This window comes from Actinia tenebrosa, unplaced genomic scaffold (genome assembly GCF_029948245.1).
Source record: "Actinia tenebrosa isolate PJP-AT-01 unplaced genomic scaffold, QUT_ActTen_1.0 PGA_scaffold15__27_contigs__length_11533743, whole genome shotgun sequence".
Taxonomy (NCBI): Eukaryota; Metazoa; Cnidaria; class Anthozoa; order Actiniaria; family Actiniidae; genus Actinia; species Actinia tenebrosa.
The window spans coordinates 2,642,662-2,666,452 of NW_028292575.1; the positions used below are offsets into that span (position 1 = coordinate 2,642,662).

General features: G+C 34.8%; 2 protein-coding genes across 3 annotated transcripts in view; one reads left to right on the top strand and one right to left on the bottom strand.

Moving 5' to 3' along the window:
• Positions 1-3,225: 3,225 nt before the first annotated feature.
• Positions 3,226-19,822, top strand: LOC116299148 (ELAV-like protein 1). Its single transcript, XM_089030446.1, has 2 exons — positions 3,226-5,742; positions 16,031-19,822. The coding sequence occupies exon 1, from the start codon at positions 3,369-3,371 to the stop codon at positions 4,473-4,475; it is 1,107 nt and encodes a 368-aa protein (XP_088886572.1). The 5' UTR covers positions 3,226-3,368; the 3' UTR covers positions 4,476-5,742; positions 16,031-19,822.
• A 587-nt stretch (positions 19,823-20,409) lies between these two features.
• Positions 20,410-23,791, bottom strand: part of LOC116299159 (S-methyl-5'-thioadenosine phosphorylase) — a 182,933-nt gene continuing 179,551 nt past the window's right edge. For both annotated transcript variants that reach the window (XM_089030841.1, XM_031707789.2), the window contains 5 exons: positions 23,703-23,761; positions 23,338-23,608; positions 22,071-22,310; positions 21,302-21,424; positions 20,410-20,648 (listed from right to left, as the gene is read on the bottom strand). In XM_089030841.1, the coding sequence (XP_088886967.1) occupies positions 20,610-20,648; positions 21,302-21,424; positions 22,071-22,310; positions 23,338-23,608; positions 23,703-23,761 (732 nt within the window). In that variant the 3' untranslated portion in view covers positions 20,410-20,609. The remainder of the gene's footprint in view (positions 20,649-21,301; positions 21,425-22,070; positions 22,311-23,337; positions 23,609-23,702; positions 23,762-23,791) is intronic.

The window sequence follows — 23,791 nt, forward strand, 5'->3', positions numbered from 1 at the left end:
GGTGCGCACAGGATTGCAAGGATTTCTAGCCTGAAACCATTTTCATAGCGCCAAAACTTTACTCATAAATTCATCAAATCAAGAGTGGTTTAGTGGTGACGGTTTTTTTTTTCAGGTTCTCTGGTCTTGCTCCCTTCACAATAAGTTTCGATCTGTGAGTAAACCATGCCCCGACTTACATCAACTAAAAGCTTGTGTCGGTGCATCGATAAAATTTGACTGAGGTATTTTTGAGATTCGGTTCAGTTGCGGTCTGCTAACGCAGACTTCAGCAATGGTTTTTTACGATTCGACACACTGCGCATCACTGCTTGAACATCATACACACAATCTAGAATAAGCTGTTTATAATTAGTTGAGTATACTTTTCTACGTTAGCTTGATGTCTTTTAACGCTGAAACTGTAATTCACGTGGAAATCAATCAAGGCGTTTCCATGACATTACAAATGCCACTGCCCAAAGGACACTGCCCTTTGAAAATATATCGTGTTTTCTCAAGAGTGTGATGAAAACAATTTGATTGATGTTCACCAATACCCTACTTACTCCATGGGGGCAAGTTGTAGGATTCTGCGCGTGCTATTCAGTGAGAAGCACTGTAGATGGAGCACTAATAGAGGTAGGAGTGAAGTGCGTAATGTCTGTAGATATAGCGATAAAAGGGGAGCTATATATTTCTCAAGATATATATTTTTCCTACTGTCTAAGCGCATGCGCATATCAGTATACAACATCCCATTTGCCCGCTAGGCCGTGCGCAAATGGCCCCAAACGAACACAAGTCTTAGCACAAACAAAATTCGGGGTCATGGGCTCTAAAAATTACATATTTTATTTACCACTCAGGTCTAATGTACCACACTAGGACTTGATGTGTATGTATCGCATATATCTTTTCAAACACATTTTACAAAAAAAAAAAAAAAAAAATGTCTTGCTAAGTACCCGTATCAGTATGTGGTCGAAAATGTAGTTTTGAACTATAGAATTAGACGAATCGCAACCATTTATTTCTGTACGCATTTGAATTCTTCTTTCCGGGCATTCGCAATTGAAAACTTTTGAAAAGGCAAAGCCATTTTATACTGCGGTTTACCGATGTGAATAAAAACAATAAAAACTACATGGCGCAGTATAGTATTTCAATGAGAAATGGCACCAATCGTAAGAAGTGATGAAGGAAAATTAAGTAGATACTATTTTTGCAGTAATCTGCAATGTTATAATTGTTTTCGTTAAACCTAAAGTAAGCGATGCAAATTCCTTGGACCAAGTGGCCTTTTTCACACAAACTAAGAAAGTTTACAACACAAAACAGCTGGAGATCAAGAATTTGTTATATGGCCTGATTATTTTATCTCAATATCCTGACGTGCGCTCATTGTAAGACTTTAGTCTCTAGACTCTGATTCGCAAATGCGTACATATTATATATCCTTGTTGGAAATTATTTTGTCTGACACTTGAGCGAATACAAATGCCCCAATGTGAGAAAAACCGTCGTTTCTGAGACGATTCGCGCCATAAATCATTCAAACCAGAACAGCTGTAAAGCCTTTAACAAGTATGGAAAATGTAATCTCAAACTTCATTGGCGGTAGTTCCTCAAAAATTGGCTTGCTAATAGCGTTTTCTCCGTGAAGTGGATTATTTCGAGGTTGAATGAGGCTTTTATTACTTAGTATTTTTAGTGGGCCACTCGACATATCAACTGGCCGGAGAGTGCTTTTTCCTGGTTTGACTCCCTTTTTATTTGCGTTGTTTGTTCTTCTTCGCTAACTCATTTCTTTTTCACTGTTGTTTTGCTGATTAAAAGCTAGACTCTTTCAAGAGGTTTGGTGTAAATAGGCTTTTTGATTATTCAAATAAAAGAGTGATATTTGTGTTAATTTGAAAAAGCGACAGCGAACATCTGGACTGATGTACGTTGTCGAGGCGTGGCCTGGCCAAGGTGGACTAGAGCATATAACATTATGACTATCGATTTGTTGTTCCATCATTTTATCTCAAAATAGCTTTGCACTTATTCTTTCATCGTTCACAAAAACAATACGAAAAAATTGCACCACAAGTTGAGCACATTATCAAATCTACCAGTCAAAGTTCTCTTATTGTTGATTGCCTAATACTTCACTGGAAACCGCAAATTCTTATCGAGCAATGATTTTGGTATTTTGCATATATTAGCTAGGAATGGTGGTGTTTCCGTTTTTGCGAAGCTCACCGCCTTTCTAGGGATTACAATCAGTTGGTATTCGGCTATATTTCGTGTCAGATCTGACTGTCGCGTCGCGTCGGAATTTCTCTAAAGAATTAACGTAATAGCTCACCACAACCGCCAATCGCTGAATGTCTTCCGAAAGGGTTTATCCAAACATCACAACTAGCGGAAATCAAAGGACAGCCTGTCCATTCCAAAAAAATATTTTGGCCACCTCCTACTACACTATGACGAGGACTGAACCCAAAATATGAACAGTTCACAGTATCTTGCCTGTGGGGTTGCGCAGAAAACGAGTCCCAAAAAACAGAAGGCCTAGTTTTGATTGAAGGAATAGATAAAAAGCACTACCTTTATTACAGAAATTTAAGTGTCTATTTTAAACGAATATGAACTATATTAAATTTACATGAGAATAAATGTACAGATTATATTCACGTTTTTGTACAACATTTATTTTTTTATAATTTAGCCGGTAATTTCACAATCCACTGAATCGATCCCATAACGAAACAGAACCATCGACAAATATACCTTTCGTTTTCATTTCAAGTTGATTTGAATATTATATTTACTAGAAGTTGCTTTCAGCAAGCCAGAATTTCACCTTACAATATACATAAAGCCTCGTTCTTTCACTATTGTAGCTTGGCTTCCGGCTGTCAAAGATTGCCTAATGAATTAAAAACTCCCCAGTATCTCTACCTCACACCATGATCTCAACACAAACGAATTTTCCACACTAAAAATACCTTTAAAACGATTAAATCCCCCTATACTTATAATTGCCATCAGCGATAAATAAAAGAATATACGCTTTTTTAGCTAATTCTACGAAACTATATGATTTTGATTGAATCACCACCTGCCTTTGTCCTCCCCTACACGGAGTGCGTATTTTAGTAGGGGAGGGGTGGGGTGGTGTGGTCTGTGGCTAGAGGGGGGCTGGTTGTATTGTATGTGGGGTGAGCACGTGCAGCATAAATAAGTTTTACCGCCATCGGTGACAGTTCATTTCTGATTCGAATTTTTGACGTTTAGTTGAGTTCTGCTCGTTTCAGTTCATTTGGCCGACCCCGTAATTAATTCGTTCGATTTTTAAGACTTTCCAAACTTCTCTCATTCAAAAACAACCCCAGTGGATTATGATGTTGGACATGATGAACGAAAAATCACAACAAATCGAAGAAGATTGTGGTGTAGATGGCGATGTTATGATGGAGAATGGATCAGGAATAGGAGACGAAAAGACAAATCTCATCATTAACTATGTACCTCCAAATATGAGCCAAGATGAAATCAAACAAATGTTTGGGACTTTGGGAAATGTCACTAGTTGTAAACTCATTCGGAATCGAGCTACTGGACAAAGTCTTGGCTACGCTTTTGTCAATTATGAAAATGCCGAAGACGCTAATCGAGCTGTGGCAGAGATGAATGGAGCTCGACTTCAAAATAAAAAGCTCAAAGTGAGCTTTGCGAGGCCATCGTCCAGCGAGATCAAAAATGCGAATTTGTATATCAGTGGGTTACCGAAAAATTTTAAAGAAGAAGACGTAGATGCGTTATTCAGGCCTTACGGGAAAATTATAACATCAAAAGTTTTAAAAGACGTAGATGGTGAAGGTCGAGGAACGGGTTTTGTTAGATTTGACAAAAGGAATGAGGCACAGGCTGCCATAGATGAACTAAACAATCGACCATTACCCGGCACAACTAACAAAATTACTGTCAAGTTTGCTAACCCTCCTAATACACGGCAACCTCAATTCCCAGCACAACCAGCTATTCCTTCTCCTCTAACTCGAGCTTTGACACCTCAAAGAAACTTCAGCGGAGGACCCGTTCACCATCATCAAATGTTGAACTTGAGATATTCTCCACTCACTGCTGCTGCAGCTACCGGCTTCTCTTCTTCATGTCCAGCACCTTCCTGTCACAATTCCACGACTTCACCGACTTCTCCTGGCAGTCCAAATGGTGTTCAAGGTCTGACTCCACAAGGATGGTGTATATTCGTTTATGGTCTTCCTCAAGACGCTACTCCTCTGTCTTTGTACAAATTATTTAGTCCTTATGGGGCCATTGTCAACATTGAACTGAAGGCAGATAAAGGGTATGGGTTCGTGAACATGCCTAGCTATGATGAAGCATATTACGCTATCTGTCTTCTAAATGGGACTTGTCATAAAGGAAAAATGCTACAAGTCTCCTTCAAGACCAACAAAAACAATAAAATTCCACGTAGTTGAGAGCACTAACTCTTAGTTCTACACCAGAGCAATATACAAGCAAGCAGACAAGAATTCTTCAACTCTACCGCCTTTACTGTTGCCAAGAAAACCCCACTTTAATTATCATTTACTATTTTTTTTCTTTCTTGTTTACTAGCATTTTTTGAGGGTTTCATTGTGTTATGGTAGCTAGATTCAGTGTTTTTTTGTTCGATCATTCGATCGATTTTGGTGTATTATATTAAAATCTATATTTCACTTTCCAATCAAAAAAGTATTCGGAGAAAAACTTCTAGATTTATTCGGTTGATGGCTAAGATTTAAAGCCAAATATAAAATTATAAATACAAAGTTAATAGTGTAAAGAAAGCATTTCGAACACACCAAAAATATATATATTTCGATTCGAGAAATTATTATTATTATTATTGCTATATTCTAGAAATATTTAGAGAGACTTGGAGCTGGTTTCAGCATCATTTCAGTATATTATAAAGAGTATTATTTCGGCTATTCTATGGAAGAAGATAGCTATTTCATGTTAAGTAAGTTGTACGATGTTGACAAATTTATTTTTTTCTTTAAATCTTGGTGTTTACTTTATTCTTATTTCGTTCTTAGTGACGGAATTTTTGAGCCTTTACTTTATCAAGGCTTTTTTTGTTGTCTACTGTAATCATCGAGTTTTTGCTTTCATTAAATTTTCTTTAACTTCTAACCCGTTCTTGTCTTTTGTTTTTGTTCTTTTTAGTTTGTGTAATCACTCGTAAAATAATTTTTCCCCCTTTTTATTTGATCCTTGAACCTTTATTTGTCTTCACGCTTCAGAGCGTTTGAGAAAATTTTCGCTATTTTTGTTACTTCAGTTTACGTTCGAAAATGCGTTTCTCTCTTTCTCTTTCATTTAGGAAGTAATTCCAGTTATGATTTAGTTGAGAATTTCGTTTTGATACATGCTGTTAGTACGTCTAGATTTAAAATGGTATAATAGACTTTTCTTCCTCATAGGAATTTGTCATAAAAGATTTCATTTTTTCCATTTTTTTGGTTTTATCATAAATTACTAAACTGATCAATTCCATAACAGCTGATATCGATAACTATACCAGGAGAAATCGTTTTTATTTTGCTTTTAATTGATTCAAGAAGAGGAAATGCCTAGTTGTGGGACTTGGAATGGAACTACACTTGGTGAATGAATTGGAACAAGGATATGGACTGTTTGTCATCTATGAAATAAAGAATTGGAGGATCACAAGCACTGAAAAAAGATGAATAAATACAGGTAATCTAGTAAAAGATTAATGTATGCATTTCATATATTATCAAACAGATAATTATACTGATAAAGGAACATGCTCTTAGTTTTTCATAGTTGGACATAGCTAAAGAGAGAAAGATATTTTTAAAGAATAGTTTTATAAAAAAAACAATATTTATAAAACTACAGCATTTTGCTTTAGCTGCTCCTGTTTGAACTCTAATTTGTCATTCAGTAATATTCATGCATTTATTGTACTGATCTGTATATGGTTGGTTGGTCACAGAGCAGGTGTTTTAAGACATTTTCTATGGGAGCGTAATACAGATAAGCTTGAAGGGAAGTCATATTGGGTGAAAACACTGAATAAAATAAATTTTAAACCAGTAAAATATTGAGAGAAATAGTGGAAAAGTATATTGTATTCTTCACTAAACACTGATGAACATATATTCAAAGAGTACACAGATGATGATTACAGGAAAGATTCGTCTATTCTTTTTCTATTTCATTATACTTAGACCATTGAAATTTAAGTTGTAATGGTAATTCCAAAAGCAGGTTAATGTCTGTTTACCATACAGTGTGAATCCAGTAAGTGCATTCGCAGACTTTTCAAAATGATTTAGCAAATCATTGATCAAAGATATGATCAAAATCCTCTAGTCTTCATTGAAATTTTAAAAAAAAACTACAGATATAAAGGAATTTTCAAAATTGTACCTTTTTCAAAATTGCCTTAAAAAGATTTGAAATTGTAGTGTAATATATAGGATGTGTAATATGTATAGACATTCACTATTCTTTTTTAATGTGTAAACATTCTGAGCTTGAATATCCGCAACGTTTTAGGATGATCATTCGTACGTGTTCAGGAATTTCAAAAGATTGCTATACTGTATAGAAGAATTTGACCTCTCAATTCTTTTTTCCAAATGTTTTGCTATTTTGCCCAGGGGCTTATTAGAGTGTGTGAATACATGATTATTCATTACCTTAAGGCCTTGGACTAAGAGTTTTTTTGGGTTTTACTATAAACATTCATTCAATAATAATAACTTGGGATATCACTTCTCAAATGACAAAAACAAAATATTTTAAAGCTGAAGAAAGAGAATTATAAGCGTATTAGAATTTTGATCCCTCAAAAATACTTAAATTTTTGGTCTGTGATTTAGTTAAAAAAATTTTTGAAAAGGCATTTGACTCAACTGCATTTTTTCCTTCTCTCTTGAATAATGAATATAACATAATTCCATTCTCGTTATTCTTATTTATAATCTTGTTTATATTTTATTTATTCTTTTCTCTCTTTACTCAAATTATTTGGTATTTTCATGCTGGGGTATTCAAAAAAAGTTCATATTTCTCATTTTTTCAATAAATTTCTCATTTATTTTCATTTATGCTCAGTAAATTTAATGTAGATTTTAAATTCCGAGAAAAGATTCTTCTGTGAGGAGTCGGAAAGGCCTGAATGTGTCATCACCTGTCGTTGTTATTTCATCTTAAAGGAAAATGATTGGTCAAGATAATAGCCTTTATGGTAATATACTAGGATTGAACCAAATATGTGTGGTTATAGAAGATTGTGAACATCCTGAATTTCTTTATCAGTCAGCAGGCCTTCTGTTGAAGAAAAGTAATGGAACGAATTTACTAAAAGGATAAAATGAAGTTCTTTTGAATTCCCATTTAAGAATAGTAGTTCTTTCAAAGCTTCTCATTTGTCTGGGACAAATTCTTTTGATTGAACCACTCCAAAAATATTTCAACAAGTTGAATTGATATGCTCATTCTACAGGCCATTTTTGCCTCTAATCTTCCTTCTTTAGAACATAAATTGATTAAGTTTAGCTTAAACCTTGAGTCAAATGAGACAAAGTGCAAGAATAGTCATTTCTGATATCACTTAATGTTATCTTTAAGCTGATTGGTTTGAAATTTTAATTTTAATTTTCTTGGACTAAGGGATATTTATGTATTAACATGTGGCATTTCTCTAAGAGTCTTATCTCAAATTAGAAAATTTCCCACATTACTGCAACCCTTGTTCCATCCTATTCATGTTTATATATATGGATTCAAAGCGATGCTATGTTTTTAAAATCTTTTTGATATTACACAGTTAACTTCTTATTGGAAACAAAAGTAAATTATATTATGATTTTTTTAGTGCATTTTTAAATGATTAAGTCCATCAATTTTTACTTCTTAAAAAATTAAGGAATTTTCGTTTGTTCTTTGAAATTCAAAATTTGGTTGATTTTTGTTGTTGAGAAAAAGGTTAAGAGAAAAGTAGCATTTTAACGAATAATTTTATTCCCAATACAGTTAAACATCTGTGACAAAAGAGTCATGAATATTGAGAGTGATGAACATCGTCTGCAGCTGCCTAGCGTAGCTGAGATATATTCATATCTGGGTTGCGAAATAAAAAACAAGAAAAACTGTGAAATTAAAAATAATTTTCTATTCAATTTACCATTCTCTTGTTTAATTAAACCTCCTTCCTTTTTGTTCATTAAATATAGAAAGAAGGGATTCAGAAATCAAGCCAGAAGTGTTGCGCTTTAATCTTAACCTGATAATTTTTCTCTTTTCGATGTATTGTTAGTATAATGATTTGGGTTTCTAGTATAATTACCAGAAACTAAATATGTTTTCTTCATTAGGCATTAGAAATTGAAAATTATATTACTCTTCGTTTCATTCTTAATGGTCATACCTATACTCTTAAAAGCAGGAACAATTTTTCTTGACTTGGAAACCGGTGAATATTCCACAAGGTTTTCATTTTTTTCCAACTGAGATATTTCAAGCATTAGAAGCATTAGATTTTTTACTGGCTTACGAAGGCAGTAGATTTTCCTTTAACTTAAGATCGAAAAAAGATTTTCGATTTGAGAAATATGATAATAGTATTCATAAATTATGCTTTTCTCATGGCAATATCATAGTTCCCTCAAGCATTGTCAAATCTTTGCTCAGCAAGTAGACAGCTAGACTATCTGTTTTGTCTCTGATCATTTGATCAAACTATCCTCAACATCATCTCTCTCCTGCACATTTTGAGCTGCAGGGATGAATAGGATCAGCGTGGTCATTAATTCACAACAAAGCCAGTGCAAATATACACATGAACACCATATTAAGTAACAAACTCCTTCACAATATAAGTTCATAGAATGAAATACCTTTCAATTGCCAAATTTTTTGACTAAATTTAAGATTTCCAGCTGCTTTAATTGGATTCAATATTTTCATGTTAAATGCAAAGCATACGTGGTGTTAGTTATTTTTACCTATTTAGTAAATCTCCAAAAAGCTTCTAATAGAAGGATACCCTAGGAAATGTTGGATGTAAATTTGTAGTGATTGAAATAATTCACACTATTCTTTTTTCATATTCTAAATAATTGTGTCAATGTTTGGATAGTTTGTGGTTTTGTTCTGCTTTCTTGTGGTTCCATTTCTTCTATCTTAAAATGAGTATTTGAACAATAAACATTTCAAATGTCATCTCAGTTATATGTCACGAACTTTTTCTGATATATGAAACGAAATATCCCCAAATATTCCAAAATTAAGGCTGAAATCTTTAAAGATAAGTATCCAATAACGTACATACAGAAGAACCTAGAAAGTTTTTTTTTTGCATTGCTAATTATTAATAAGGATAAAATGTTTTCACAATCATGATTATAAATCTAATTTTCATATTGTTGATGTTTTTTTCCCTTCTTTAAAACAAGCTACATGCGTAGTGTTGCTATTACTAAAATGATTGCAAATCTAGCTTTCATATAAGTTGTTTTTCTTCTACTTTCAATTTTAAAAGTTTGATGTTTTTAGATTTCAAACTGTGTGTGCCTAATTACGGAGGTATGTGTTTGTGAATGTCTTTTTCTCAATGTTCATCCCTCAGCAGGTGAAAAATTGTAAACAATTTAGGGTATTGCTAATGTAAAAGTTTTCTTGCTAAGCTTTATTGAACTGTCTCTTGAAAAATAAGTGTGTTTCCAAGTATTTCCTGTGTCTTGTGGCTGTTATTTGTAAAGCTTTTCCCTTGGTATTGGAATTTTTTCACATTTAAATGAATTAGTTTAGAAGCAATGCTCAGAAAGACTTATTTTAAGATTTTCAGGAAATTTAAGCTCATGGGAAATAAGCCCTTTTAGCCACACATGGAAGCTACCTTGCACATATTATACTCTTTGCTTTGATTTGTCTTCAAAATGACCAGTTGTCTTAATACTAAAATCTTCCTTGAACATTCTTCCCAAAACTAATGGTTGTGTAGATAAATATACACTATAAAATCCTTGAGATTGTCACTTATCTATCACCTTTCCATTTTGTTCATTATTTTAAGACGTAAAAATGCTTCTGGAAGGCTGGAATTTACTTAAGAATTATAGAGCAAATACTCCCTTTCACAAATGAATGTTTCCATATTTATTTTTGCTTACAAATTCTTTTATCTACAAATTGTCAATTTGTTCATTTTAGTTTAACTTCCTTGTATTTTGTCTGGACTGCGTTTTTTCCCTTTTTTAAACATTTTTTTCCCCCACCAAAATTACTTAAATTAATAATTGAGGCTTGATTTTTTTCTTTTCTTTTTCATTTTTTCTTTTCTTTCCACACCTGTTTTTCCAAATTCTCTTAATTCATTTTACTCAAAATATATCATTTTAATTTTCTAGATCTTTTCTTTTAGATATTTCTTACTTTATTATTATATTATATTCAAATTTTTAATCACCATTCTCTTTGATTTTTCAATACTTTTTTATTTTGGTTTTTTTCTACGTCCTTCTTTCTTTCTTTCTTTCATTTCAATTCTTAGGAGTATTGGCACTTAGTCTTCAATAGGAATAACCTGCTTAAGAATTACGTCTCAAATTGCCAATCTGTCATGTAGGTTTTTGATCTCTTGTTTTTTATTTCACTGCCATATTCACAATATCTTTAAATATTGTACCTTAGGAGTCAAGCAGACTAAGTTACATGGCTGTGACAAACTTGATTAAGTTAGTAATTAACTACGTCCAGAACACTCGCCGATATATTTGATCTTTGGTTCATCGTGAATGGCTTGCCAACTCAACTAGACGCGGGAGTTCTCTTCCAATCCCCTTGACTCTGAATGAAAAAATCTAATTACAGATAAGATTATTTGGTTTTTAGAGAGAATTATCGCAAATGGAACAGTGGGTCTTTAATCCTTTTTTCAATTTTAGCCAATTCACGTTAAAGCTGAGGTTTGTGAGGTCAATTTTTTTGACTTAAAAAAAACGAGAAATAATTTGAAATGTTTTTTGTATTATATCGATTATCTAATCTTTGAGATTTCTAATCTTTTTCTGATAATTTTGGTATTTTTGGCAGCTTATTAGCTGAATAATGTCAAATTCTATCATTCCTCTGTGTCAAAATTGGCTTCCTCGAGTATAAGTTGACGATGATCAACATGTAGCTCTACATACACCCGAAGGCAACAATTCCAATTGCCTTAAAACGAAAAGGAAAATAACATCCAACACCTGCACGAACTAGAATGACTAGCATTTTTCTTTTTCTTCTCTTCATTCCCACAACTAAGTCTAGCTAAGGATATTCACTTTTTACGTTACTATCTACATTTTACCTATTGATAAAAGACTGTTTTTTTAATGTAGAATATTTTTTGATACCAATTATTTGAGAGAGAAAATACAAACTACCCAACCCAGGCATTAGTGCTCGTAGGAGCCTTTTATCCGCTTTCCACTTATTTTTTCATTTCCACTTTTCTTCTAAAATGGTCATTTCAATTCAAGGGAGCTTTTAATCCTTACGATCTGTTAATTAATTTAATAATCTTCAAGTTAATATTCTTGTCTCAAATCGCATTTTCAGTCAAATTAAAATAATCTATGAAACATGATCTTCTGCAAGTTGACCTTGGCAGGTGTAATTCTTATATATTCTTAGCTAAGCTTTGAATTTTTGATTTTAGAAAGGGGAAAAAACGGAATTTCACGACACCTTCAAACTCAACACACCCCTTAATTTGTGTGTGAAATATCTTTCGTTCAGTGATGAAGAAAATCATTTTGTTCACTACCTTTATAGATTATTACACATATATTTTGCTCACAGCACACGGCATCAAAACAGCTCTAATTGGTGTTTTCTAGAGTAATCTTGAATCCTCAAAATTACGTAACGATGTAGGGGTAAAATCAATTGATTCTATTTTCCTGGACCGAATTTTATATTTCTGATCTTATGGAATGTATAAATGAAGGAGTTTTACCTTTTTGTAATTGTCAAGCAATTCATTATTTTTTGGTGTCAATTAACAAGGAAATGAAAAAGCCCAACTATTTGTCATAATTTCTTATTTTTTTGAAGTCGCAGATATATCATTCCAAGCTAGCCATTGATCTTTCTTTCGCAAGATTAATTTACTTTGTAAACATCAGCTTTTGATAGATATTTGTACTGAAATCCAAACCGTTGGGATTCTCCACTTTTGTCTGCTAAATGTCGAATATTCTCTATGTCTAATTCAGTTCATGCTTGTAATTCTAATGAGGTTTTTTGTCTTTTTTGAAGAGTTCTTTGTCTTTTTGAATTGGTTCATCATTTTATCAACTCCTGTTCTTACTCATCGTTGTATAATCAAACGAACTAGACGTCGCTAACCAATTCAACATGAACTTCCCCTTGTATTCATCGATATCATTTATTCCATCTAACTCTTTCAACCTTTTCTAATTTAACTTCTATATCGTGTCGATTAATTTTCCTTAATCCGCCACCTAACCTATCTCACAAAATGTTTTTTAATCATTTTTTTTCCTTAACAAAGAGTGACTAGTCTAAGTGATTTTTGTGTAACAACTTGGCTATCAACCAATGTTTAATTCTCCCAATTTCTTACCAAAAAATAAAGCTATGATTAGTTAAAATATCACCATCTAACCAAGACAGTTTAATAAGATTCACTTGCGACCACAATTAAGAAAAAAACTAGATTGCTTTCCTATGTAATAATACAAAAATTAGCCATTTTACTGAAGAAAAAATATACCTGCTCATTAGCATTTTTCTAGAGAAAATCCTTACTAATTTTATCTCCAAGATCCGAAAAAAAAATTCAGAGATTGATATCTTTTTTCCTTCCAAATATTAGCGTGAGATTCCTTCGTAAATAATTCTTTTTTGGCCTATTGTTTTTTGTTTTTAAAGGCGTTGCCTTCCAGCGTTGCGGCTCTCAAAGGAATTTTTTTTTTAAATCTACGATTTTTTTTCTCCCTAAAAACCTCGCCTTACAAAGGATAAAAACACGTTCATAATTAGCTACCGCAGTATTTTCGAGGAAGTTCAAACGTAGAAAGATTTGAGCCGCGCCGGACTCGCGTCATCTGCATTCCTATATCGTAAATCAATCAAATTAATGTTCCTGATGAATATATTTTGACTTGCGAGTCTATATAGTTCGTATTTTTTAAATAAGCATAATTGAGTTTAGTCTGTCTACACAGGATGGCGGCATCCCCACACACAAATAATCGTCCTCGGCTAGCTTCCTTCTTGAACAGGAATTTACTTTTCGAACAGAGTCGGTAAATATCCCGCAGTTAGATTGGATTTTATGTTGGCTAAACACGCTGAGTACGGTGGAAATGTACGCTTAAAATCGATTTTAATTCTTTAGTTATGCAAGTTCCCTAGAGAGAGGGACGCTGTTTTGCAATGCTTTATTTTACTTTGCTATGGCTTTTCAAATAATTTATAAAGAGACATTCATTACAGCAATACGAAACTACGAAAGAAAACAAATTATAAAGGGTTTTGCAATCTTCACAACCTAAACAGCCTTTATTTAAAATGTGCCTTGTCTTCGTAGACTTGCTAATTTAGCGTTGCCATTATTGAAGATCTTGAAGAGCTCTTAGGAAATACCTGTAATAGTATAGCATATTGCGAGTTAGAAATAAAGCTTTTCCTTGTAATGAACTGAAATTACTTCACATTGAATTGATCAAATGCACCTATCTACCTGCAGACGCCATCAATTTTAGTGGACGGACGCTGAATTAATGGGGGGTTATTGAAAACCTTTTAACAAAATCTACTTTAATCGGCGATCTGCGAAGGCCATGTTTGAAGAAGAGCTTTATAATTCTGTTACTTTCTTAAAACAAAGCACTTGAAAAACATTCGATTTTAAATTTGGAAAAGATTGATATAATAAACGATAAGGCAGTTTTTGCCGGGGTAGAAAACACGTTCCGCGCTGAAATCTGCGAGCTAAATAAGCTTTAAATACAATATGAATACTTCGAGACACACCCAACTATTAGAACACTAGAACACTAACCACACCACACACAAACCTACTATAAGACACACCCAACTACTAGAACACTAACCACACCACACACAAACCTACTATAAGACACACCAAACTACTAGAACACTACAACACTAACCACACCACACACAAACCTACTACAAGACACACCCAACTACTAGAACACTAACCACACCACACACAAACCTACTACAAGACGCACCCAACTACTAGAACACTAACCACACCACACACAAACCTACTACTAGAACACTAACCACACCACACACAAACCTACTACAAGACGCACCCAACTACTAGAACACTAACCACACCACACACAAACCTACTACAAGACACACCCAACTACTAGAACACTAGCCACACCACACACAAACCTACTACAAGACACACCTACAAAATAGGACGTAAAATCTTTAATAGTTTTTTTAAAATTGAAATTTTAATTTATTCTGTTTTGAAGAATCCTTTTTGGCTTAATTCTCAATCGGTTTTCAAAGTCAAGATCAGCTCACTTCAAGTGATCTGTAATCCCTGCTTCATTTATTGCCCGGATTATTTCAAAAGTCTCTACAAGATAGCAACGGATTTGGAAATGATTTTGGTGTCGTCCTTTAATGCAAGAAAGTAGTCTTCTCAGCTTTGTCCTGTTGACACATATGCTTAGTCCAGATACTACTTTTTGAAAAATTGTGAAGCTAAGCTTGTCTTTATTTAATCTGGTATTGAAGTGTAGAAATATCGGATTGGTTCGCGCGACTCTTGTCTCGACTGAATTTGGCTCAGCGTTCGTTTATTGACAAAAGCGATAGTTTCATGAAGAGTGTTAATACAAACTACCCTAAGCGCCTTTTGTATCTAAGATATTGGTGCTGTATCGAAATTTTTAAATTCCTTGCGATAAAAATATTTCTCATAATCAAATACTGACAGCCTTGCAATGTGAACTATTATCATACATATGACCAGACTTGTTGTCTATAAACTCTAAAAGCTTTGGTATTTGCGAAGAGCTATATTCCTGACTTCCCAAACGCCCTCATATTCATCAATCGGTCATTACATCACAGCCAAAGTACTAAGGTCAATTGTGCAAATAGAATCCTTATCTGATGCGAATAAGCACCAAAAACGCTCGTTTTCCTCCCGTGGATGTTAGAAAGAGATGTTACCACATATTGTTAGGCACTAACTTTAATAAAATTAGCGACTGCGATAAACGCTGGACATCATATTGTCAATATTCATTTTCCTTATGTACTACATTAAATATCGTTTTAGACAAACATGATATAAAATGATCTGTACATTTGAAACAGTATCCAAAATTATTACAAAATGAAACGTTGACATGTTTAAAATACTTAATTGCCTTTAAAACATTAGAAATAGTTTGTTGTTTTTGATACCTTGATGGAAACGAGAAGGAAAAGCCATTACGATGCGTAAAGATAGGAAAAACATGATATTTTAAATCGTAAAACAATCGTTAATGGCTGCCATTCCCGTGTTTAATTGCTGTCTGTTTTGTTTGTTGAGTGAAAGCTATTTGTGCTGTTGTGCTTTGAGCTCTATTCTATTATTATATTAACTAAATAAGTTGATTCTGTAGCTTTTCAAGTTCAAAATAAAACACGCAGAACAGTCCTGTTAGCACAAGCGTCGTTTCAATATTGACCTTGTGTTTTGATTGTTTTATAGTTTTTATTTTAATTTATGGTGCTGTTTTGTTTTGCCTATTGGCTCGTACTAACTAGGTTACTTGTATTTCTCAAAGTACTGATATTATTATTACTACTTCTGCTGCTATTTTGGTTACAAAATTGCTGTTCGTTTTGCCTCTTGTTGCTGCACACAGCTGCTGCTGTTGTGTCACTGCTGTTGTTATTTCCTTTTTATTATAGTTTCCCCTTTAACCATTCTGCTTTCTCTCTTTCCTAGTTTTTCAAGTCACTACATAAAACAAACCCAAAAAAAACAACCGAAGATTGAAAGATACTTCGCTCATGAAACTGGGTTTCGTGCATGGATCTGCCCGAGGATCAATTACACAGTAAGGTGTTTGTATTTTTGGCGAGGTTCTTGAAATCTTACCAAACGGACTTTTAGTCTACATGGATTTGATAATGAACACAGAAATGAGGTGGGAAAATTAATGACGAGAACCGAAACTAGATATGAGAAGGATTTTGAAGTTTTGAAGCAGAAGTTGTTCAAAACGTGAAGTCCTCGGGCGAAGATTCTTTAAGATGGTAGTAAATGAAGAACGAAGCGAGACAATATGGCTAGGCTGTGAAGATAATGGTTCACAAAATGAGCTTAATTGAAGTAGGTAGTGCAGTAATCAAGCACAATGGTGCCCTAATCCTAGTGTGTTAATAGGGGGCTTTAACATAGGCCATTTGCGATCAACAAGCGGTACAAAAAAGTACTTTTCGATGTATTTTAACCTAAGTCTTTGTAATACCGCTCTTTTAAAGCATAAGAAAGCTGTTTTTATAGTTTATTTGCTCGTAGTTCATCTGGCCGTTGTTTGGTTGTTCATTCCTTTCTATATTTGTTTTCTTGTTTTCTTTGTTTGTTTGCTAGTTCATTTACTAATGCTTCTGTAAAAGCCCTCTCTCCATCCCGTAGTTTATTCCACTTTGACATACAACTGCTATAGACAGCTCGTTTGTATCGCAAGCTGACACTAAAGTCATCTAGTAATAAGATTGTGTAAGAGGCTAATGCGCCAATTTAGATGGCTACTGATATCGTGCCTCTCCAGGGTATAAGATCATTACCTAGCTGTACCATAGCCAGTCCGTCTGTGTTTTGCGTTTGTATCTTGAGATGGTCAAAGAAATAGCACGCTATAGCCGCAGGAATTAGCCATGTTTGTCAAGAAAGTGCTTGAGTAAACTTTAATGATGCAAGAGCAAGGTAGCATTTTCTAGTGCTAGATAAATACTCTTCTATTAATGAGGCATGCCTTATATGGTGCTGCTTGAACACAAGCGAGACCAGCATGCACCTTGTTTTTCTAACTTAGACATGTTTGTGACAGTCACGAGGGAGTTTACATTTGGCAAGTTTTGCAAATGTTATGAAAATGGTTCTGAAAATGAAGTTTCTCATTCCATTTCCTTTCTCTTCTTGTTTCTTTTGATTCTTAACCACAAGCCACATATTTGGCGTTACGTAAATTGATAAATTGTTTGTACAAAAATGTGTAAATTATTTTTAAAGACTCTCCATTATCTCTTAGTCTGTTAACACTCCCTCATTTCCCTATTTACTCAGTCGAATCGAATTTCCCCCTGTTTTGAAGCAAGACTGCTTCACTTCATATTATCCCATCTTAATTTAGGATTTAGTAGTTTTTTTCTAATGTTTGCCATTTTTTAAATCAAGTTTAAGGCAGTTGCAGTTGAATCAATTCTGCGTCAGCTTTCGTTATCTCAAAGAATAATCGATATTAAATCGGTGCCATAAATATATAGCATGAAGTTAATCGATACAGTATCGGGCATTCGGTAAAACAATACCATATTGATGCTATTGGTGAATCGATCTTATGTCGGTTCATTGTCGGTACAGTGTCGATAAAATCAATAGTATAACGTAGTTTAGTATAATAGTGTAAAAGTGGCGTATCTGTGGAATGAATATTGCTACGAGTAACGCGTCGAATCTTCTGGTCCTCTTGTAAAAAAAAAATCAAGATTTTTGCCTTTAACATTCGGAACAAATTTCAAAAAACTTTAGGACAAAACCAACTCTAGGAAAAACGTATTTAAAGATTTTACAAGTTGACAAACGAAAAGCCCACCCACTGAATTTAATATCTACAAATTACCAACAGCCATGCTTGGTGAATGGCTCACTGAAGGGGGGTGGGCAAGTCGATTTCTTGTAACCATGGCAACTAAATTATAATGAAATTTAAAGAATTAGAAGAGTGATTTAGAAAATCAGAAATACTGCCTGAGATATGTACTAATATATATATATATATACATATATACAAAGTATTTAATAGAGTATATGTGATATAGTGTGACTTTATTAAAGTATTTTCAAAATGAATGAACAAAGTTTTAAAAGTCCAGAAATAGTCCACTGTCAGTTGAGTCGAATATATTTGAACAACTGAATAAAAACTAGTATAAGAACTCGGAGTTCATGGAGTAACTTGAACTGAAGCCCTTGTAAATTTAGCTTTGCTCCGTGGAATAAGAAAGGATAGGAAACAATCATGGCCGCCGTTCCAATGCAAGGAAATCCGGAATTTTGGAATCCAAGGAGTCTTTGTTCTTGGAATCTCAAATAGGACGTTTGCATGATGGCGTCACTGGACTCTACTACCAGACTCCTTGCAGACTTTCTTTTATTCAGTTAATTAGCACCAATTGTCTTACTATTCTCATAGGGAAATACAAATTTGAATAAGAAAGAAAATTCGCGAAGCATTATGGTAGTGGGAGTCAAATGACGCCATCATGCAAACGTCCTATTGCTGGTTTTCAATCATTCCAAGAAGGAGTGAAATAACAAAAGACACGGTGGCCATGTTGGATGATAGGGCAAAAGAATTCATTGACAAATTATTTCGTTAAATTCATCCAAGATGGCGGCTATGACGTCATGTGCAAACGAAAAATCCAAAATAATGGAATCCGGAGTCGAGTTCCACGAATCAGGAAATCTGGAATTTTAAGTTAACCCTGTGGATTGATTACAATGGAAGTCTTTCAAGTTACTCAATGAAATCCGAGCAAAGAGGATGTAGAGTGATGGTAAGGGGCAACGTCCCCTGACCTATTGTTCTAGCCAAAGAAATATTTTAGAAAGTAATAAGATTAGAATAACAAAAGACTCAAAGTCGAGACCTAATATATAAGATACGTCACTTAGTGTCACATGACACGACAAACATTTGAAATGATGTGCTTGATTCCATATTTGGAGTTTGATAGCTGTAGACATGTTATGTTAGGGTATTTTAATAAAAATAATGGGGTTCTTATATAGCGCATTTTCACATTGTCTCAATGCGCTTTACGTTGGTGGGTTTTGCTGCCGTTGCAATATTCGTTTCTTGTTTTTTCCTGATATATTATTAGGCATTGACTTATTAATAATAGTAAAGATATATGTAGTTGATTAAAGATAGATAAAGATTTCGATTGAGTGCAAAAACTCGGGATATTACTTTGAAGGATTCTGATTGGGCGGTTTTCGGTATGCTCTCATTTCATTGGTTCGCTGTGAAAGCCATTTAAGTGTCAAGGTTGCGTTATATTTCCACTCAATCAAAAATTTTTCTCTTATCTTAATTGGATAATTAGATCAAATTTCCCATGGTGCACTTTGAGTTGCTTCGCCATAAATTACCGCTGATCGCTGAAACATGAATAACATTTCTGCAATGTTTATAGATTTTATAAGACTTGTTTCCAGGTCCCTCTCTATTTGAAATAGAACAAGGGACTGGTAAGGAAACAAGAGCCAGTCCGCAATATTTCCATATATGCATGTTAGATGCTACATATGATAGTAACTGTAATCAACCCTTGAAACCATCTATAAATTATTGATAGTTGATTAATAACTATTAGGACCTATTGTCGTCTGCTCAGCAATGAGTTCAAGGGTTCATTACAGTTACTTGTCTGTAAAGATGCTCTTGCTTGAAGTATTTGTTAGAACTGTTGTGCACAAAAACAATAAAGCAAAAAATCTTGGAAACATTTATACCGTATTCGTTGGACTGCATATTATCATTTCCAAGGTTATCTGTCGTTAGGAGTATTACATTTTCGTGAAGGTAGGGAATTTGAAGGAGTGAAATGGGGATTGCGATTGGCTAACACTTTCTGCGCAGGAATTCCTAACCTACGTAATGGGACTTTGGTTATTGAAATATGAAACAGAATCACCAACATGGGATTTCCTCAAGGTTCATTACTAGGACCATAATTGAAGTCACTGGGAATGAGAAATAGAATCGGCAACCTTGGGGTTTCTCCATGGCTCATCACTAGGACCGTAATAGTGAAGTCACTGGGAATGAGAAATACAATCGGCAACCTTGGATTTCCCCAAGGTTCACCACTAGGACCGTAATTGAAGTCACTTAGAATGAGAATCAGCAACGTGACATTTTTTTATACGGTGCATCATTGTATGCGCACAAACCAGTAACAGTTACTTTTTTTTCTTTTTACTGTTCCAACTCCAGATCTACTCGGTAATAGGCAGCATCACGTGACCAGTTCCCGCCAAAATGACACGCGGTGAATATGATTGGTTAGAAAATGACAAACAAATCTTACTTGGCTTGATACCGTTTTCTTTATTTGATCAGATAATTTTAACAAAAAAAACATTGTTTTTGATTAAAATATACATTTTTTAAAACATCAAAAGTGTATTTAAAATAAGTATTAAAAATTAATCAATATATTAGAAGGAATGCAAACGATTCGTTATTTTTCTCTTTGAATACGAATGAACAGATGAACACTAACGTACTCTAGGCCTTCGGCAGCATCGTGGAACTCTTGACGTCATCCTGAAAGAAGAATGGATTTAATGCTTCACATGATCGGATATTGAAGAATGGGCTCGTATAGGTACGCGTGTGGAAGAAAAGACGGGAACCCGGAGAAAAACCCTCTAAAAACAGGAGAAAACCAATAAACAGCTCTACTCAGAGATCAAATTAGAATTTAGCGTGTTGGTTCTTGAGGGAGAAAAACCCGGGAAGCGGAGAAAAACACTTGAAACATAGTAGAGAACCAACAAGAAACTCTACTCATTTGGTGGCGAGTGTGAGGATTGGAGTGAGGATTGGATTCAATTACCACAAAATAGAATAAATAAATAAATCACTTTATTTAAGTGTCTAGTCGTTCTAGCGCTTTCGCACTAATTGGGGACACTTTTCAGCTCACACACACTACCACTACATTCATTGTCTATGCACGCAACGCTCAACTCACATGTTGATTTTTACGGAGGGAGGAATAGCATAGGAGAGAACAACACATCAAACAAACTCAATTTACGTGTGACGACCGCAGGGCTCGCACAAGAGACCCGACCGTTGGACTCACCAATGAAAGACGACGCGTTAGCAGCGTGTACGCCACCCATGTTACCCATGCTACAGGGTTACCACAGAGGTTATAGGGGACAAAAAGGAGTGTAAAATGTCTATATTACCGCTTTCTTCTTCAACAAGTGTGTCCAATCTTTCTGCGCAATCCTTGGAATACATTCCAGGATTATCTTGATGGCATTAGACACGTTGCTCTTGAAGGTTTTTAACACGGCCTCGACACTTACCTAAAAACCAAACAATTAAGAAACATTAAAGAGTTTTCCGTTTTAGATACTCTGATCTTAACGCGCGGGATGCTGAGATAACATGAGAAAAGCGCACAAAACTACGACGCGTAATCTCCTTTTCAACTAAAGCGAAGGCGGAAAAAATGACTTGAACGTCGGTACGTATTTGGACCAATAAGAGCACGCGAAAAAACTCATTTTTAAAGAAATATGTCAGACCACGAGTCATTCTGTTGAAAATAAGATTCTTTGTAGCACCATAAAACAAAGAAATGATACTCTAGGAAATGACCAGCCTAAAATAGCTATTACGCCGAAGGTAAAGAGGTCTATTTCCGTGAGAATAGTATCATTCATGACTGGTCCACAGTTTGGAGTCGACATTCTCCGTTGGATCAATCAGCGCGTGAGGTAACTGCTCATCCAATGAAATGCTTGGACACTGCCATGCTGTCGCGGTAACAGTACGCCCAGTCAGCACCGACTGACTTCAACCATGAACAGACATTACAAGCGTGATGCTAAATCTAAAACATGGAAACTCTACAGCGTGATCATGACGTAACGTGTCACGTCTTTCTAATTGGCCAATCAACAATTTTACGTTCTGTGATTGGTTGAATGTCTAATAGTAACAACTTACAGGTTCATGGTCATCGTGCCAAGAATCGTAATCTGTTACCATAGCAATAGCAGCATAACAAAGTCCTTTCTCGTTGGCAAGAGCTACTTCCGGCATGGCTGTCATGTTGATGATGTCACCACCCCATATACGGAACATTTTACTTTCAGCTTTGGACGAGAAACGAGGACCTTCAATGACCACGTTCACACCCTTCTCATGGTGAGTCAACCCGAGGTCACGTGCCACGTCAATCAAAATCTGTCAATCAAATAACAATAGGATAAAAAGATGAGAATATGTGGACCGCGTAACACTTATGAAATACAAGATATAAATATAGATAAGTTATAGTGCTTGGGAACGAGGTTATTCTGGGCAAAAGACCCTTGGAAACAAATTCAGAAAAATTAATTTCTGAATTTGTTTCCAAGGGTCTTTCGCCCAGTTTGCCCGGAATAACCTTGTTCCCAAGCACTTTAACTTATCTATATTTCTATATCTTGTAACAATAGGATAACTTTAGCTGTAATGTAGTATTCCCCATTTCTGACCATGTGTTGTGTCTTTAGGATTATCTTTAAGGTATAAAATGTATTAGTAATGAAGGTAATAATAATCAAGGAAATGACATGTGATACTAAATTGGAAACATGACATTACTGGCATTAATGAGCCTAGAAAGGCTAATTTGCACCATCATGTGATGGCAGCCATAACAGGAGGCAGGGACAATTGAATCTGGTCTAATCTTATTTACATGAGAAAGAATTCAGCTTCCTGGGGGAAAAAAAATTGTTATGGGCCTCCTGTCATGGCTGCCATCATGTGATGGTGCAAAGCCTCTATTGGGCAAATCTTGGGCTACCTGTTGAATAGACCACAGGCAACTCAACCAATAGTCATTAAACTAGATTCCATTAGAATAGGTAAGGGTTGGTTTTTGAATTGGGGTTTGTTCATTAGAATGTTATGCTATCTGTGTTTTATTCTACACCATTGAACAAACAGCCAATCAGAATGCAAGAATGCTGTTGTATATTCTGCAGCTTTTCACCATTCCTTTCCAACAGGCATTGCAGCCTAAGTGTGGCATCAAATAGTTATAGAATGCTTTCTCATGACACACCATGAAATATCCTACTTGTGTATACTACGAAACATACTAAAAAATACAAGTGCCTCGTGGGATATTCCATGGTCTGCCACTCAAGAGCATTCTACATAACTATCTATATTCTATGCTTTAATATGAGAGTTATGTGTGTTTAACACCGTTCATCTATACCTTTCTAAGTTCTGGACAGTATGGTTCATGCATTGGTATGTGACATACTCCAACATGACTACCCTCCTTGCCGTCATAGAATGTTGATTCTCTCTGGTTTGTCCTGTCTATAAACTGATCAGGAAACACAATATCACCTGGTCTATAATCTTCTTTAAGTGAGCCACATGCTGTTGTAACAACGACATGAGTACAACCCTCTTGCTCCAGGGCATAGATATTTGCACGGTAGTTGATGTGTGTTGGCGTGACTGTGTGCTTACGACCATGTCTGGTGATACAAGAATATGTATTCAAATGTTAGCTGACCATTAAAACCCCCACCCCACTCCCCAGGATCTTCTTATGTCCATGGTCATACTTACCGTGCAATAAGAACACAATCAATCTCCTTAATCTTGCCAATAACTAGATTATCAGATGGCTAGGAAACAAATATTAAAAAATAAGCATA